Source organism: Zonotrichia albicollis, chromosome Z (assembly GCF_047830755.1).
Source record: "Zonotrichia albicollis isolate bZonAlb1 chromosome Z, bZonAlb1.hap1, whole genome shotgun sequence".
Classification (NCBI taxonomy): Eukaryota; Metazoa; Chordata; class Aves; order Passeriformes; family Passerellidae; genus Zonotrichia; species Zonotrichia albicollis.
The window spans coordinates 43,963,519-43,981,389 of NC_133860.1; the positions used below are offsets into that span (position 1 = coordinate 43,963,519).

The 17,871-nt window shown below is 36.7% G+C and overlaps 1 protein-coding gene across 3 annotated transcripts in view; it reads left to right on the plus strand.

The window, feature by feature from the left end:
• Positions 1-17,871, plus strand: part of MRPS27 (mitochondrial ribosomal protein S27) — a 42,441-nt gene that overhangs the window by 994 nt on the left and 23,576 nt on the right. Inside the window, exons 2-5 of one of the 3 annotated variants that reach the window (XM_026794302.2) lie at positions 1,213-1,290; positions 6,832-6,902; positions 8,842-8,900; positions 11,239-11,286. In XM_026794302.2, the coding sequence (XP_026650103.1) occupies positions 1,213-1,290; positions 6,832-6,902; positions 8,842-8,900; positions 11,239-11,286 (256 nt within the window). The remainder of the gene's footprint in view (positions 1-1,212; positions 1,291-6,831; positions 6,903-8,841; positions 8,901-11,238; positions 11,287-17,871) is intronic. The other 2 variants (XM_026794303.2, XM_005488284.4) reach the window with 2 other exon arrangements.

Genomic DNA, 17,871 nt, shown 5'->3' on the forward strand with positions numbered 1-17,871 from the left:
ATGAATGAATGAATGAATGAATGACTTTTTGTTTATGCTGAAAGAAAAAACCGGCAATAAAAGACCCCAAGCCTGCCACACCAAAACTCCTGAATCTATTGTGTGCCTCTTCTGTCAGCATAAGGAAGGAGACTGCTAAAGGAAGCTCCACCAACCAACCAGAAATGCCTTTTAAAATTATTATTTTCTAACTGTTTGGTCAAGTGTTGTACATAATTTTGTAGTGTGACTGTGGAATTCTGTGTTCTGAATCTTTTTGATGATAGTTTCATGAGGTGTTCAGTACAGGATGTGTGGGTGTAGTTGCGTGTCAGAAAGGTGATAAGAAGGAAAAATTATTTAACAACCAAAATGAAACTTTTTAGTGCTAGCAGTAAGATGTTTACATAAAGGCTTTGAAGTAGTTGCTAAGACTTCTGTGTAGCATTGTAGTATCTATTTTTAAAATATTCTTATTTCATAATGTTAATTCCTGCGACCTTGTATGTATTTCTGTATCTTCCTTCAACGAGTTTTATCCAGGTATTCCTCATGCATTTTCAAGACCTTATCATCTCTCTGAATGATACACAAATTCTTCCAGCTGAAGCATTTTCTATTTTGTTTCAAAAGCTAGCACAGCATCTTGAGCAGTTGTTGTGGTACAAAGTGTTTCGAAAGAGCTTTCATTCACTAATGTTTTAGTGAGTCTGCAGTTCATAGGAGATGGAAGATTGGCAATTATAAAAATGAAAGTATTTTCAGTGAGACATGCCTTTGTAGGTGGAAATAGCCTTCAGCAACAGCAGAAAAGCATGTTTGTGTGGTTTTTTGTTTTTTTTTTTTTTTTTGCTTATGTTTTTAACCTACATTTAGGTAATTGCTAGCATTTGATGTAAAGAGTCTGTGGGCACAAAGAAGTTGCTTTATTGTTGAGGGTTTTTTCTACCTTTACAAATTTGTTATTTTCTTGAGTACGGAGTTTAGGTTTGGAAATACATGTTTCATGCTTAAAAAAAGACTCTTGGGGAAAGCTTTTCAGTTTTAAATATTACAATGTAATAGTTGATTCACATATAAAGAATCTGAATTGTTAGATTAGTAGTTACTGACATAAAGACAGTTAATGCAGTCCACTTAGCAAATATGACAAAAGAAGGTGGTACCTAATAAAATGTTTGTGTAGAGCTGTGTAAGCAACCCAGCTTACATAGTGTTTTCTCTCTTCGTTAGGTCGAAGATCTCTTCTTTCTTCAGCCTATGTGGATAGCTCAAAATGGGAAAAGAGGAAAAAAGAGGAGCATAGCCTGGGTGAGAAAAGTTGGTTTCTTGTCTCCACTTTGTCAAATTAATTGCAGCCTGAGCTCATTTTTGGTTACCTTGCCATCTGTAAGACCTTCAAAATAAAAAAGGGTATGAAACAATATGCTTCTGAGCTTCTATATCAAAAAGCACTCAACGTCTTAAAAATTTGTCATATGTATTCAAAGCCGTAGTACAGAAACAAGTTAGAATTTGCCTGTTTACTTAATGTTCAGTTTCTACTAGCTATTTTTTTTCTTTCACAAAATCCAAAGTGTGTGACTGTCTCTGACTGATGTCTTCATTGACATTGTTTTAACAGTACTGCAGTGTGAAAAAAAAGCTATTCTAGAAGTATTACCGGACAATCATATTTAAAGACATTTTTTAAAGAGGAAATTTTCTTCAGGGTTTTGCAATTTCTTCTTGAATTATAAATTATTTTCTTTTAGGAAGAGGGGGGAATGAAGCTCAACTTCTTATTTTCAAGAAGTTATATGTTAAACTGTATCTACACATGGTACTGAGATCTGCTGTGCAAATTTTATAGCTAAATTATTTGTCTAGATTATACTTGAAATGACATTCTACTGTCTTTTTGGTGACGTTAAAGACAAAGCATCATGTAAAGCATTTTTCCATGCTAAAGATGGATTTTTTTTTTTTTGTTTTGTTTTGTACCATACATTTGGAGACTCCATAATATATAGTCTGTTTTCATTACTGGGCCCCTGAACTGTGGTTGTCATTTGCAACACAGTTTATGACACCGTAAGTAGAATCATCAGCTGAAATTCAGGGGCTTTTGTCAGGCAGGAGGACAGACAAAATAATGTCTGGTTTTTATGCACTAATTTGTTTCCGTTATTTGCCTATGAGCATTTAGGTGGGAATTAGGCTCTACATGGATGAGAAACAGCCAGCGGGTCCTTATGTATGTAGCTTGGATCCTGCGGAGACTGTTAATACCTTGTAGCACTTTGCTGTCAATAGGACTGCTCATGCCATGTATTTTGGGCTGGAGCCACAGATTTGTGCCCTGCGATGCATTTGAACTAGTCACACCTCCAGGCGAAAATGAGTTCTTATTTTGGCAAGTGTCATAGCCGATAGAAATCCACTGTAGAAAAAAACCATTGTGCTGGTGCTGGTACAGTCCATGTTTGGCTTTCTCCAGGCCTGGCAAGACCTTCTGTGTCTCTTTGGCAGGCACAGTTCTTGCTGCTCCTCTGCTGATGGTCTTGAGCCAGAGCAGATGTCTATTCCATGATTTTCAAAGAGCTGCTTTGCATTTTCATTTTGTGTTCGCAGAAAAGAGAAAACAAGTTAGCGCGGTGTCAGCTGTATTAGCATTTTCAGAGAGGAGACAGCCCTGCAGACGTCTGCTCTGTAGCTGTCAATTGTCTGGTTGTACATAGAGTCTTGTCTGTACTAACTGGTGATTATAGCTAGAGTGAGTTCCTTGTGTTGAGGAAATGCTCTTTTATTTCTGTGTTTCAGACGTTGTTTTAGAACTGTTGTTACGCAAAACTATGTTGTGAAGATACTTTTAAGGGCAAAAGAAGTATTTTTTTATTTCAAGTCAGTTCCATTTCTCTGCTGTAGTGATGTGCTATCCCAGACGGACTCATTTACTGTGTCCATGTAAGACATGCTTTATTGTATTCACTGTAACCTCAGTTTAGAATCCAGGTATGAATGAGTTTCGCAAACTTTGCGATTGAAAAATGTATGGGAAAGAGCAAGACTGTATTTTGTGTACCAAAATGCTTTTGTTCAAGAAGATAGGAATTGAAAATGTGTTAATTTGGAATTTGAAAATTGCTTGTTGGTAGGAAGATGGCTGCCTAGAAGTAATTTGGATTCCATTTAATATAAATGAAGTACAAAGGAAATTAGAATCCCAGGGGATGGCAGAATGCAGGTGAGGTAGGAAATTTCATTTTTTTGTTAGAAAGATTCACAGGACCTAAATTGGCTCATCTGCAACACCAGGTGGCGGTGCTGCCCTTAAAGACATGAATAATTTCCTTTCAAAGCCTTGTTCAGTACAAAGCTGTTGTTCTTTCCAGTTATGTGGAAATAAAGACAAATGTGGAACAAATAAATTTGTAAGGCAAAATACTTGCCTTGGCCTTTATATTTTAGTTGAGTCTTTAAAATCAAACAAGGCTTTCTTTATAGCACCAGTGTTAGCCTGTGAGTTAAGGTATTAGCTCTGTCCATCACTCCCAGGACAGGTAAACTTTGCATCTCAGTTTTATCATAATTTCCCACCTCTGGACCAGACCACTGTCTTGAGTGAACCACTTCTAAGAATACAAGGGCATAAGTGGAATAGAAGTGACCTTACATGGTGACCAGATGTTTTCCATATTGATAATGTGCTGCTTTTTGATTTGGCTACATTCTGTGGGTAGGTACACACTGTGAATCAAACTGAAACTATGATGATTTCCTAGGCCACCAAACTAGTATTGGAAGTCATAACCACTGACTTGGAATGTGAGGATCAGTATTTTCTGAGTCATTGTCCTGAACCACCCTGTTGCAGGCAACAAGATACTAAGTTTCAATGGACAAATGAAAATAAAAGTGAACATGATGTCTCATATACCAGTGTTATAGAGACCTTTATGAAGTCATGGCCTGAAATTAAGTGACCTAATCTTACATTTATGGTTTGTTTCATTAATTTCATTAATTCTTGAACATGCAGTAATATATTTTTAGAGAAACTAAATTTATGGAGTTAATCTTGTAGAAATGTACTTTTAGGATGCATATATGAGAGCTTGTATAGACTAGTGGTTTTTTTGATGAGCCAGACAAAAGCATTTGCAGTATGTGTCTGTTAAAATGTGCATAGGATTCTGATTTGGCCATTAAAATATTGGCTTGGTTTATAGACAGTGTAAGCACTCAGGTTTTATTGTCAGCAATGCTAGGAGACTTGGACATTCACATGCTTGCCTTCTAGTACTGCTGTCAGGATGATTTAAGAAGAAACTTCAGTCTTGATTATTGAATAGCAACTTAAGGAGCAAACTTGATTTACAAAAGGTGGCTGAATTATTTCAAATTATGAATTTGAGGAAAAAAGTCTGGTTTTAGATGTTCCTCAGAGAAAACAAGCTAGGAAATAATTACTCATTGCAATTAATTCCTGTAATAATACTACTGCAGAAACTGCAACTTGTCTGAAAACAGAGCTAAATTTTCCATTATCTTAATTTGTCGGCTATTGTTTTAGATTTAATCAGCCCATTTGTTGCAACTCTTACACTGGAGATGATAGATAAGTGTTTAATGTTTATATGGAGTTCATAGGTAAGTGCTTTCCATACTGTAAATCTGATGGAGAGTTTCAGCTTTGTAGGCAGCAGTAAAGGTCAGCCATTAAAATTCTATATGTGAAATCTCTCAGAGGATGCTGTTGTATAATGGCAAACAGTGTTGTGATCTTGTATTCATGGCATTGTATTAATTTGGTTTATATTCTGCTAAAGTAGTCAGAGTTTTCTATAGCAGGCTCTTCATCTTCATGAGCACCTAGACAAAAGAAATGCTCAGCTCAGGGCTTGAGTGTGGCCCAGAGTGGTCATAGGGATCACCTTCTAGCTTTGGGAGGGTATGCATAACAAAAAGAGTTCTGGAATAGATAAATGAACTCTCGTCTCAGGTCCACATTTCTGTATCATCAAAGATAACAGATTTTGAGCTAAACATTTCTTTCCTGCTGTCTCAAAATGGAGATTAAGAATGGTGAATGACAGTTGACTTCTTTTAGGCAAGGAAGTACCTGGTGCTTTGACCTGGATAAGCTGAGTTGGTCACAGCATCCCTTCTCTCTAAGTTCTAGCACTACTGGGAATGCTCCCTGTGCCTTTACCCATGTGCTTCATCATGACCTTTGTGACTTCTGGAGACATGGGTCAAAGGCACTTACAGACACTTCCTGTAAGGATATTCCCATATAAATTTCTTTACCATTAAACAAATTTCTTTTTTTTTTTTAGTGGATATCTTGTGTAGCATGGCCTTGATAGCCCAGATCACTTTAGCGTCTTGGTGCTGTCTTTTGTAGAAGCTGATACTGGCCTTACTAACTTTGTCACAAATTTCTCTTTGCTTTCATGGTCATGGTAAGTTTGCCTTTCCTCAGCCAGAAGATAAATGCTCATTTTGTGTTTTGAAGAACTCTTCAGGAGAAAAGCTGTTAAGTAAACAAGGAATACTGCTATGTGGCAGACAACAGCGTTGTACAGACTAGGAGTCAGTTGTTTTATTCCAAGTCATGGCTCTGTCATTTTACTGAAAAGTGCATCCATGTGCTGTAATTTGACAGATTACCTATAATGAATGTCATTCGTTCTGTTAAAACTGTACCCTCCAGTGTTCACTGTGGTACAGGTGTTTTAAAAGTAATAAATAGGGATATCACTGGTTTTGTGGACAGCGTCTCTCAGAGACAGAGTATGTTACTGATGCAGTGCTATGCCCCTGACAATTTTGCAAGAGTAGAAGGGTTAGTCTGTTCTGATGTAGTGCTGCGATTTCTGCTTCTCTCACACATGAGAGGTGTGGAAGCAGATTGACCTTTTCAGAAAATAATTGTAAAACGAACCAGCTGATCAGTGGCCAAGGATTGCCAGTGGGCTTTACTGAGAAGCGCAAAGGAGTGACACACTGAATAACAGTTGTAAAGGAGGAAGCAGGTTCCAAATGTTGCAGAGGGAATGTGTTAGATTTCTGGTCCTCAAGATGGAGGAGAATAGCAAGAAAGAGCATGATTGAAGTCTCTGAAGCTTATAGATTTGATATTGTCAGTTCATGGTCAAACAGATGACATTAGGCATATGTTGAGCAGCTTACTCTTTCTGAATAACCTTTATTTTCCAGGAACAGTACAAAGCTAAAACTCCAAATTAAATTAATTTAGCTTCCAATTAATTCATTAAATGCAATGGCTGGCTGCCTGTTTGACAGTCAGAAGTTAAGTTCCTGCATGGTCAGATGAATACTGTTATATGACTGCTGAAGCAGAATGCTATAAAGCTACTTAGTTACTGTCGCAGTGCCCCATTTGATTGACAGGATTTCTTTGGATTGCTCTTGGTGACTGTAAGGTTTATCAGTGTGGTACTACATGTTTCTGTGTCTCATTGTTTTACAGTAAAATAAAAATCCATGCCTAAAGCACTGTCCAGCATATGCTAGGCTTGAAAGCATGTGGGAATTTTAAGGACACCTGCTAATTTTTTGTTTTAGGTGACTTATATTAGTTATACCAATTTAGAGTAGGTTCTTTTACCCTTTTTTTTTCTAGAAAGTTAGGATCATCGTGTTGAGAATTTTCTCGTGCATTATTTTCTGTTAAAGTGTTAACAATATTTGAAAGTACTATTTCCATACCGTTTTAAAATGGAAGTGTTAAGAACATGGAATTTGATTTCATGGACATAGATTGTATTCTAGGTTATATGATGACTTTGCAGATTTTCCTGTTATGCCTTTTGATTAAACACATACTTTTTCTGCTTTCTCCAGCTGACTTAGCCCACTTAATGGACAGAACCTATGAAAGAAAACTGCCTGTCAGCTCTTTGACAGTAGCCCGGGTAAGGAAATAAATCCCAATCTTAAACTGGTACAAGTACTGTGGAATGCTTGTGTAGTGAAGTGAGCTGAGAGGTGATAAATGATACCTCTTCTGTTAGTAGTTCCAGGATCATAAATGTCTTGTTATACTATTAAATTGCTGTATAAAGCTGTTTTATCGATACTTGGTACTCATTAGTTAGTACGCAGATCATAGGGTCTTCAAAACAGATTTTTTTCCTCAGTAAAATTGGGCCTCGATGTTATTGGGTTGTGTATTTCTGTAATATGTGTTTCCTGCCTTCCTGTGGTTTCTTTATGAGAGCTTTAAAACCTCCTCAGGCAGTGCATAAGAGCCCAGGCTGCTAAGGGAATGAATTGAATTAGTACACTGCACTGTCTGTCTTCTTCCAGTTCCAGGCTTCCTTTAGAGTGAGGTGCAGGTGGACATATTTTGCTTTTATAGCTTTCTTCCACCGCAGCAGACTGAGGCAGAGCAAATGCTGACATGGGTTAAGCAAAGCCATTATTTTTACTGGGAAGAGTAACCAGTTTCGTCCTCTGGATAGGTTAATCTGGAAAAGGGGAGGAAAAGCAGAGATACGTTTTTTTAAATTCCCTGTGTAAATAAATGATTGTAATGAAGAAGGAGAGTAAATAAGTTGTTTGTTTAAAAGCCAAAACAACAAACTGATTTCAGTCTTCAAAATTACGCAGAGAAGCTGAGTTATCTCAGTAATACCACTAATTAGGATAATTTGCACCACTAACTGAGGAGTCACGGAACGATTTCTTCAGTTACAGGAGCAAGCATTTACACAGATCAAGCATTCTTGACCATTGCTTCTGAGATAGTGTCCACGAGGGAAGTAGGTATTCCTCTGCTTTTTATGAATCGGATTTAATCCTTTCCTGCTTTGGGCTCACCTCCCTGGAGAAATGACATTTTCAGATTGTCAAACAGCCCCACTTTCCAATACCTGAAGCTAACATCAGATTCATATTTTCTGGAATGTAGGTAAAGTACACAGGCATGCTATTGCCATGCTCAGAAGATGAGATCTTGTGCATACAGCATGCAAAGAGAATGAAGGAATGGGAGACCAAATACCAGTCAGCTGAATTATTTTTAGATTAGGCTTAGGGTAAAGAGAAGTACTGGCCTTGAGAACATATTTGTTTATTCTGAACTAAAGGTATTATATTATTAAGGTGCTCTAGTGTTCCAGCACCTTTATATTTATGTTAGTAAAATGTACAGGAAAACAGGATTCACTGTTACCATAAGATAAATCTGGTTGAAAACTTGGCTTGTATTGAAGTAATTGATAGCACTGGGAGTTCTCTAAGAAGACAGGATTGTAAATGAGAGGACGATTGTGCAGTACAGCAGGGGGATTTTTTTTCTTACCATTGTTTATAAGTGTAGTGAAATACAAAAGTTTGCTGTCCCTGTGCTTCACAATATATACTATGAGTAGGCACAACAGGCAAACTATAAGTAAAATATTATTTTTTTGAGAAAGCAATGTGTCATGTCAAAACTCTATCAAAATTGTGGCAAAAATGTGAGGAACTGAGTATATGCTTAAATAAAGAGTATGTTTAAAGAGCAGAGATTTAAAGGAACAGCAGAAATGCAGGGTGCTGAGCTATAGGTGTTTAATCCTCAGATGGCTTTCAAGATTAAAGTATAAAGCATACTTTATTCTTTAAAAGCTTTTTTTTCAAGCATAAAGTTTCTCAGAATTAAAGAAGGGAGTTCTCAGTTTCAAAAGATTTGAGTTTTAGCAGTCTAGAAGAAACCAGAATTAGGAGTGAGCAGAGATATGAAGAATTCCAGTACTGTCAGGTAGGCAAATGTGCCAAACAAGTGTATTTTGTTTTTTGTTATTTTCTTCTAATATGTTTCATGTGAGTGCTCCTTTTTTAAGCTTGTATTTCTTATTTTTTAATCAGTTTGTGGACAACATTTCTTCACGAGAAGAAGTGGATCAGGCCGAATACTACCTTTACAAGTAAGCATCATTTCCCCTCAACACAAACTTTGAGCTGTAAGAGTAAATACCATGAAGTCTTGTCCTTTGAAGACTGACCCTTTCCAGCTCCTTGGCTTTTGATTTCTCTCTTGCAAACTTCTCTTACAATTCACAGCCAAGGGCTTTCTTGCCAACTTCTGCGTGGTTATGGCTGCCCTTCTGTGGAGCTCTGGCATTGTCTCCTGTCAAGCGTGTTAATCTGAGATACTGAGCAAGCAGCAAATGCAACCTGCAGCTTTGGTTTATGTTAGAGATGCTGAAAATATAAGTAGTCATGTTTGTTCACTGTTTTTCTTTTCAATACTTTTTTTTTGTTCTCTGAATCATTATTTATCTGAATTGGCTACATGATATTTGGATGTTTAGGTGTAGGACTCAAGGAAGCTTTTTTCCTTAGAACACAGAAGAATGAAAATGGGCATACTGTCAAGTCAAGTCAAGGGTTGACGAAATATATTGTCCCCTTAGTACTTGTATGTTTCCCAGTAGAGCTGTGTAGTTCACTCTATGCATGGGTTGTTACATCTTTTGCCTACTATTTTTGTGTTGATTGAAGTGTACATGTTTTCTGGTAGTGTCAGGTTGAATGCTTGTTTACTTCAAATCAATACCTCTCAATATTGACTTTGAGGGAGTAGCAATTATTGCTGATCACTAGAATAAATTTTAAAACAGTTGCACACACATTTTGAGAACTAAGTTTTTTGATGGAAAAAGTTGCACATCCTGTCAAAGTGCATGAGAGAACATTTATGTTCTCAATAATGCCAGGTTGTTATTTATAAATAGTGATTGGGTTTTTTTAGTTAAGGTGTTTTCTGTTTTCTGGATAGCTGGTTTTAGTGTATGCACTGTTTTAAGTATGTGACTGCATTAGACTGATTCTGTGTTACTACTGGGATGGTATCTGAACCTCGGAACTTCAATATGGAAACAATTGAAATGGGTCAATACTAGCAATACCCTATAGGTTAAAAATAAAAGTAGGAAGAAGACTCACTCACAGAGGGCAGGTTAGTGGCATTATAATTCCTTTTAATCAAGATTTGACTGGTCTTATCAGAATCTGTAGACAGAAGTCAGTTTTTCATCTTGCAACAGCAGAGATAAAAACAGAAGAAGGTAAAGCCAGTTTAATGAGAGCCCTCTAGCACCTTTTAGTAGCATTCTTGAATGTGTTGTATTATGCCACATGTCCTTACTTTCTCTCTGATGGAGTCAGGCCCTCTAGGGTCAGGGATTTCAAGAGACCTTTGACTTCCCTAACATACAACGGAAAGTGGGGTGGTTTTAATTGCTAAGTCTCAAAATCGCACAAATAAAATCCAGACAGTAAGGTGTTTGTAATGTATCTTACAGATTCTTTCTTCTTGAGAAAAGGAGTTCAGAAAGAGTCACAAAAACTTAGGAGCATAAAAAATGATCCATTGTAATAGGGAGAGAATATTATGGGAATCTCTAACAAGTAAATAACCTTCTTAGTCTTAATGTGTGCTTGGTTAGTACCTTGGGTTATAACACAGGATTTCTATCCTTAAGAACACCTTCTAGTAGAGGGAGTTACAGTTCAAAAGCAATCATGGTTATTTACAGTTTTCCTAAGATAGAATTCCACTATGGCTGGTGAGAGTACAGCTGTGTGCATATCAAATATAATAATGTGCCATTGATACAGATTTTAGTCATCCATATGGGGAGACTAGAAAAGTATTGATGTGTCACATGGCTTGTCGGACATGCTCTGGCTGAAATTTTTCTTCTTTGTGTCCCTGTGATTGTGCTTTGTTTTGGTGTTGCAAAATGCTGTCTTTTGGCGGTATAAGTATCTGTTTTCAAGGAGACTTCATTCCAAACTATTCTCAAAATGGAGGTGTATTCAGGTAGTGAAACAGCATGTAAAAATCCTAATTATAACAGCATTTTCTCTGTCAAGTGAAAATATGCATTCTAGCTTTAGGGTATAGGAGGTATAGGTATTTGCATGACACTTTAGTTGGTCTTTACAGTTTGCACTTAGGCTGGAAGTAAAATGAATGGCATTTTTATAAAGATAGGTCTTTGCAGCTGTGAGGATGTTTGACACACAAAAATGTCCCATGTAAATGGCCACACCATGAAACATAAATGAGGGGTGTAGGGAGGAATAGTTAAAAAGCAAAGAAGCTTTGACAGGAAATCTCTCCTTTTCTGACTTAATGAGAAAATTCCAAGTACAATTTTTCTTTTATTTTAGTGGAGGAAACTTCTGAACAGGAGAAAAGCAGTATCAGAGAAAAACTGATTTTGTGTCTGTTTTTTACATTTTATCTCTTCTGAGGTACAGAAGTCTATTGCAAACAACTGTTGTGTACATGGCCTGTACATGGTAAGTTGACTGTGTGTGCATTTGACTGAACATAATCAGAATGCTCCCAAAGTCCTGTGGTTTTACTCTTAGCTGCTTGTAGAGTATAAAGAGGGAAATTTGGTACCTCTCCCTAGTGTTTGGAGCCTCTGGGAACCTGAGGGGAAAGCTAATCAGTTCCAAGGCCCCTATAAGGTTGGAAGATGTTCCCGGTACAAAAGGCAAAGGGCCTGTGGGAAGATTCAGAGGGAAATAATGGTATTTCCATGCTTGCAGCATGGGATTTTCCTGGAGATGGGAGTAACAGTCTTTAATTGTTAGCTTTGTAGGCTGGAGACTTTCCATCTATAATATGAGGCAGAACGTAGTTTCAAAAAGTAGTATTCTGGACCATTACCATAAGGCATTTAGGATCCCAAAATAAAATATATGTGTTATATTTAGACCTATTTCTATTTTCTGTCCTTTTAAAGCATAGGATCTCCAGCCATACTGTCTCCACAGAGGATCTTGAGCTCAGGAATAGCTGTGTGGAAAGTGCTATTGTGGAACATGTCAGTAAGATGGCAAAGGCCAGTTTGAGGCATGATGTCATCTGCTTTCAGTGCTCCTCTTTTTGTTCTCTTCTGAATACCTCCCCCCTTCTGTTAACTGTCAGGCTTTAAAAAAATCCTTTCATCTCCTAGGATCCCAGCAAAAATTCTCATCAGAATGCAGAGCACTTTCAGCCAGATCAAAGATCTGCAGTTCGCTGTACTTTGTCCTGTCTCACTGAGATGTCACTATTTCACACATCAGGGTGTTTTTCTTATGATTGAAACATTAGCATAATGAAGAGGGGTTTTGTGATGAGGTAACTGCTGATTTTGTATGTAGGTTTTATGCCAACAAAGATTTTTCAATGTGTGTGAAAAGAATGGGTGAAGTTTTTCTTATGTTGAGACCCCTCAAGAGAATTTTTAATTGCATTAAACCCATGACCCACCATGTAGAAAAAAGTATACAGAATGTCTGGAGAATGTTTTTGTATGTGCATGTGCTCTACAAATTCTTGCACAATCTGCCTAGATTTTGCTATTATCTTTCTGTTATTGGTAATTTTTTTTTTTGAAAACACAGCTGTTTCTGCAGACTTCAAGATTTATTACTTGGGGACCATACCTGATTATAATCACAAAATGAGACAATAGCAAATGATTAGAAGTTATTCTCCCACATCCGTAGATGTACAGTCTTTAATAGAATCATAGAATTGTTTAGTTTGGATGGTAGTAAATTTCAGTTTTGAGGCCTGATTTCAGCCTTAAAATAATTTTGGGGCTCTGATCTCTGTCCATATGAAATTGTGCTTTTTCCTAATAATACCTGTGTGTTACTGCTCAAGGCAACATTACATGCAAAGTAAGTTTCACCTGCACACTCTATTATTTGAATGTCTGTTCTGTTGGTGCAGAAGTTGCACTTTCACTTTCATACTAGTCAAGCAGCTTAGTGTCTGAAAATGTTGTTACTCTAAAGTATTGTTTATAATAAATTTTCACAGTGTACCAAGAAAAATGTATTCCTGAATGGTATTTGTGTGACATTCATCCTTACTAGCATGGTACTTCATTTCTGTGTAGAAATCTACATACAGTACGTAATGAGTACCATTACCTGTTCCAGCACAAATAGGAAATATAAACAGAGTCCTGTAACTTACTTAATTCTTCCTTTGAGATATTTTCAGTCTCTTAAGGCTGTAGGTGAAATAACTGATCAAATCTTGGTTTTCAATGCCTCCAGAAAAATATATGGGTTAAAAAAAGGTATAAAAATAAATGAGTCAGAAATAGCTGCCTGCTATTCAAGTTATGCGGTAGTTATATTTTTAAATGATATTGAGAAGTGGTGGAAGCATCTGAAGAGAAAAATACAATTTGCTGGCACGTTTTGTTGGCATGGTATGTTTTACCAGTTTGGACACCTGCCTAGGCTGGTTAATTTGCAAAAGATTTGGGCAGCTTTTCAAGCTGCTTTTCAAGAAGGTAGGGAGGCACAAGGAAGGGAAACACCAGAGATACATACCTCATTAGAATATTTCATTCTTTTCATGTGAATGACAGAAATACCAGTGTTTACTGCTGTTCTGCTATGGTTGCCAGTGTGTGATGCTGCTTTATGTGAAGAAATATTGGTCACTATCCAAGCCAGTGCTGTCAGATGTAGCTGTTCTGGCTGTAGGGACTCCACTGTGCTGAGGCTCCAGCATTCACTCATTTCTGCACAGAGGGGCACACGTTCTTACTCTCCCTCTCATCTTTCACTTTCTCTGTTGTCTTCATCTGCCCGTGGTTTGTCACAGTCTGAACTGTTGGAATCTTTGGAAAAAAACATTAGTAACTACGTTTCAGAACCCAGAGCCAAATTTCAGCAAGCCTTATCTGGTAACAACATCAAATTTCAGTGTGCTCAGTGTAGCATGCTTTGAAGTGCAGGAGAACCATCATTAAAGATAAAACATTGACGAGCATATTGAAGAGCATTCAGAAGGCTCTTTTCCTGTAATACATGCCCTTTCAGTTGTCTGCTTTTCATAGTTCATTTGTCCTTTTGTATATAGTTTTCTTTAAACGTTGCAGAAACTGGTAAAGAATTTTCTGGGCACTGCATATAAAAGCACAAAAGTTGGAAGGCTTTTCATCAGCACTAATTTTTTAGTTGTATGTTGCCAATGCTAGAAGGATAAGCATTTGGATTTTAAAAGCTTTGTATTTAAAACAAGAAGAAAAGAAGGATTCTTCTACAAACAAATTGCAGTATCAGTGTTGGGGGTAATCTCTCCTGCACATCATCTGCAATATTTCTAGAGTCAATAGATAGATGAAGCCAAATTCAGAAATTGACATAAATTACTTGGTCCACACATCCATGTGGATACGTTTTTCATTTAATATTGGAAGACAGGCTTTTATTACAATTCTAGGAAGAAAAGGGTGTAGCAGATTTCTGTATCTTTTACCTGGCATCTTTCTTGCCAACACCTCAGAGCTTTTTGCCTAGTAGCTTCTATGGGAAATAGTCTAAAGTACAATGTGACCAGATCTCAACTGTTGCACTCATATATTGAAGGAGAAAGGGCAATTTTGTCTCAGAGTTTGACACATGCTCCTCCTTAAAGGTCAGTTTTGCTATCTCCAATGGCATTCCAGAAGTTGTTTAGTAAACCTCTGCATCAGCAAAAAGTCTGTCTCGAGGCAGATCTTGCATTATGTTTTAGAAATACTGAAAGTCCAGACAGAGATTAAGTGCAGCCAGGAATGTAAAGAGTGAGCCATTCAGATGAACACAAATGGACAGGATGGACTAAAACCTTTTATAAGATTCAGAATTTAAAACAAGTACAAGCAAAGATTTGTTCCTTTGCTAGCTTTAGTTAATGACTAATATGACTAATAATTATAAGGACATGCTAGAGAATTAACTCTATCTGGCTTCTCCTGCAAGGAATTCCTGGTTCTATATAGTCCCTGAGCAGCTACAGCAGTCAAAGCCAGTCTCCAGTCCCATGTAAGCAGAAAAAAATAAAAAAGTTAATGGTTTTACAAAGGTCCTTGTCCTTTAGCTTTCCTAAACAGTATGAAACAGTACAGCAATATTTTCTCTTTCAGTTATGTTGAAAGTGGCAGCTACCAGTATAAACCCATAAATTTTTTTTAGGCTTACAACCATTAGCAGAGTTGTCATGGTCCCTTTCATAGGAACTGTTAACTTTATGATTATTCTATCCATCAACCTAAATCACTCTTCTGTGTGGTGCAAGTATTTCCTTTTTGGATCAAAATAAATGTGGTGGAAAAAATAACTATGAACTACTTGTTACTGTCAGCTTAATATGGAGTAATCTTGACATCCTGTAGACCTGTAGAGCTGTCTTATTGCCGATAGGTTGATTACAATTAGAATTATTTTGATTGTTGACTTGGTCTTAGTTTAAATCAGCAAGCAAGAAACCTTAATTCAAATAAAATATTTAATAATACTTCATGTTTATAATTTACACTACCTTTTAAAGAAAGGCTTATTGCTATTTTCTGGCAGCAGAAAACGAGTTCTTCAAACCTGTTTAATTTCTTTGGAAGGACAGTACTTAATTTGGAACCATTTTCTTACTGAGTAAAGAGACAGTCTTCTGTAGGTACTTCCATGATTTAGAGGTATTTATTTACAGCTCTGTTTTATACATTTGATTTTCATTTTTAAAGAAGAGGTAAATGTGTAACAGAATGCTATTTTTCCTGATGTGGACAGCTGCCTTTAAGAAAGAACCTTAAATGAAAGTATTGCTTTTCTGCTGTTCAAATTTTAATGAGTATGTAAACATTAATTATATTAAATGCAACATGGAAAGCATTTAGAAAATGTTTTCTATTTAAAACATACCAATTTAGGAAATCTTATTTTTATTGGTGAAATAAGATCCTTAGTATGTCAGGATTTTTGTATTTGTAGCTGCTAGTTTTTATTCCTCTTTCAACTTAGATGTGATAAGCGTGCATTCCTGCTATTTTGAGTCACATAGTAATTTTTGAGCTAAACTAAGCATAACATAGAAGAGTGGAGAGTGTATTATGTCTGCAGCTGTAGAAGGGGCAATAGTTATTAAAAGTTCTGTTTTCAGTTGCTTAACTAGTAACCTTCTCTAGTTTATGTTATGCTGCTTGTAAAGCCTAGCTGTACAATATAGGTTTCTTGGGGAAACAAGTGCCTTTAATACAGATTTTTATTTTTGGGGCGTGCAAACTGTTTGTTTTTTTTTTTTTTAATAGGAATTCTGTTGATTTTTTGGTTAGCTTTAATTTACAGAATTGTAGTACTGAATAGCACTGGGTTATGGGGTAGCTGTTCAAATTAAAATATTAGGCCATTTTACCGTCATCTATTCTTACATAGCACATATGGAATAATAAAATAGGGTAAAAATGGGAGAGTGTTTATTGTATACTTCGGGAAATTCAGGATTTTGTGCTACTGCAACCAGCATACTCAAGATGCTGAACAGTTTAAATGTCATAAATAGAGGGCCAAGTACAAAGTCAAAAGGCTTCCAGGCAGAAAATGTCTTAGGAATGTCAGTGATCAGGATTCTTGTACTGTAATCAGTAGTAAAAGAGAGAATAAAGGTAGTTTTCGAGCTAAGTTGAGATGTTAATTTTATTGCCGTTAAAGGCGGTTTTCCAAGGGGCGAATCAGGGTGTTCCTGGCTTAAATGGACTCAGCAAGCAGCTGTGGATGAGCTTCTGATGAGAAAAATAGTTTTATTGAAGATTGATTTTTAAGAACAGGATGAATTTTTAAAGCCTATATTGTACTAATTTTATTATGAAAAAAAAAAAGGAGCTGGAGAGTGAAGATATGCAGTAAATAGTGTTGGCTTTCAAATGTCCTCAATCTGGAAAACAGGAGTTGCATAGCTTGTCTCAGTTGTTGGGTTGAAAATACATCTTGGGTTAAACATATATGTATAAAGTTTACCCACTTACCAGGATTTGCTTTGTATTTTTTCTTATGATTGTTTTCTCTGACTTGTAACTAAAGGAAGTCTTAGAAGAAAGTGGGACTGGACCTCCACTAAGGATGTGAAATGTTTTTAAACACTCCAGGGCATATCACATGGTAGTTTAACATGGAAAAGGATGTCCGTCTGTCTGACAGTTTTCTATACATTTTTTTTCTTTACAATGTTTGAGGAAGCATTTTTTCAGGAGACTAATGTGAGTGCTAGTAAGTCCTATACAAGTAGCTTCATGACATTTTTGGTTTTGTACCATGGTGGCAGTTTTGTACCATGCTTTTGCAGGTTGTGTGGGAGCAGGCCTGGGACCAAAGCACCTCTAACATTCCGCTGCCTGAGAATTCCTATTCTGCACCACACTTGTTAAGAAAACTGTTAGTATGTTTGAATGATGGCGCGTCATGTGCTAGTTTATAGGCTGGACTGATGGAGAGACAGACAAAGGCATTAAGATATTTTTTTCCTGTCACACCTCAGCCAACGTATGAAATACAAAGCTATGCAGTATTTCAGTGACGACATCCCTTCATTTTACTATATGTAATGAACAGTCCATGTGATCTTCGTTTAAAATCATTGTTTCATAAAATCTTGGTTTATTTTACAGGCTTTTAAGATGACTATGATCTGGTCAAGCACATAAAGGAGCTATACCATCTGATGTTGGTAACATCTTCACTATTAGCAACAAAGCATAGAACACTTTTCTTGACGAAAAGAAAAAGAAAAAGTGTTCTATGCTTTGTTGGTAACAGTGAAGATGTTCAGCTTAGTAATATGATGCAGCAGAGTGGCTCCAGTATAATCTGTTGTGCTCAGACTATCTGTGGTTTTGATGCACATTGCTGCATTGTATATAGTAACAGATAGCAGGTGTGATAAGAGTTCCACAAGGTGAAACTCTTTGGAAATGGAAAGAACATTTAAGATGACCATGTTAAGAGGTGGAGTAATAACCACAGTTATAGACCTGCTTTGTTCTCTTACACTCCATTTTAGATAAAATGGTTTTATAACCAATAATGAAAATTATTATGATGGGGAGGAGGTAG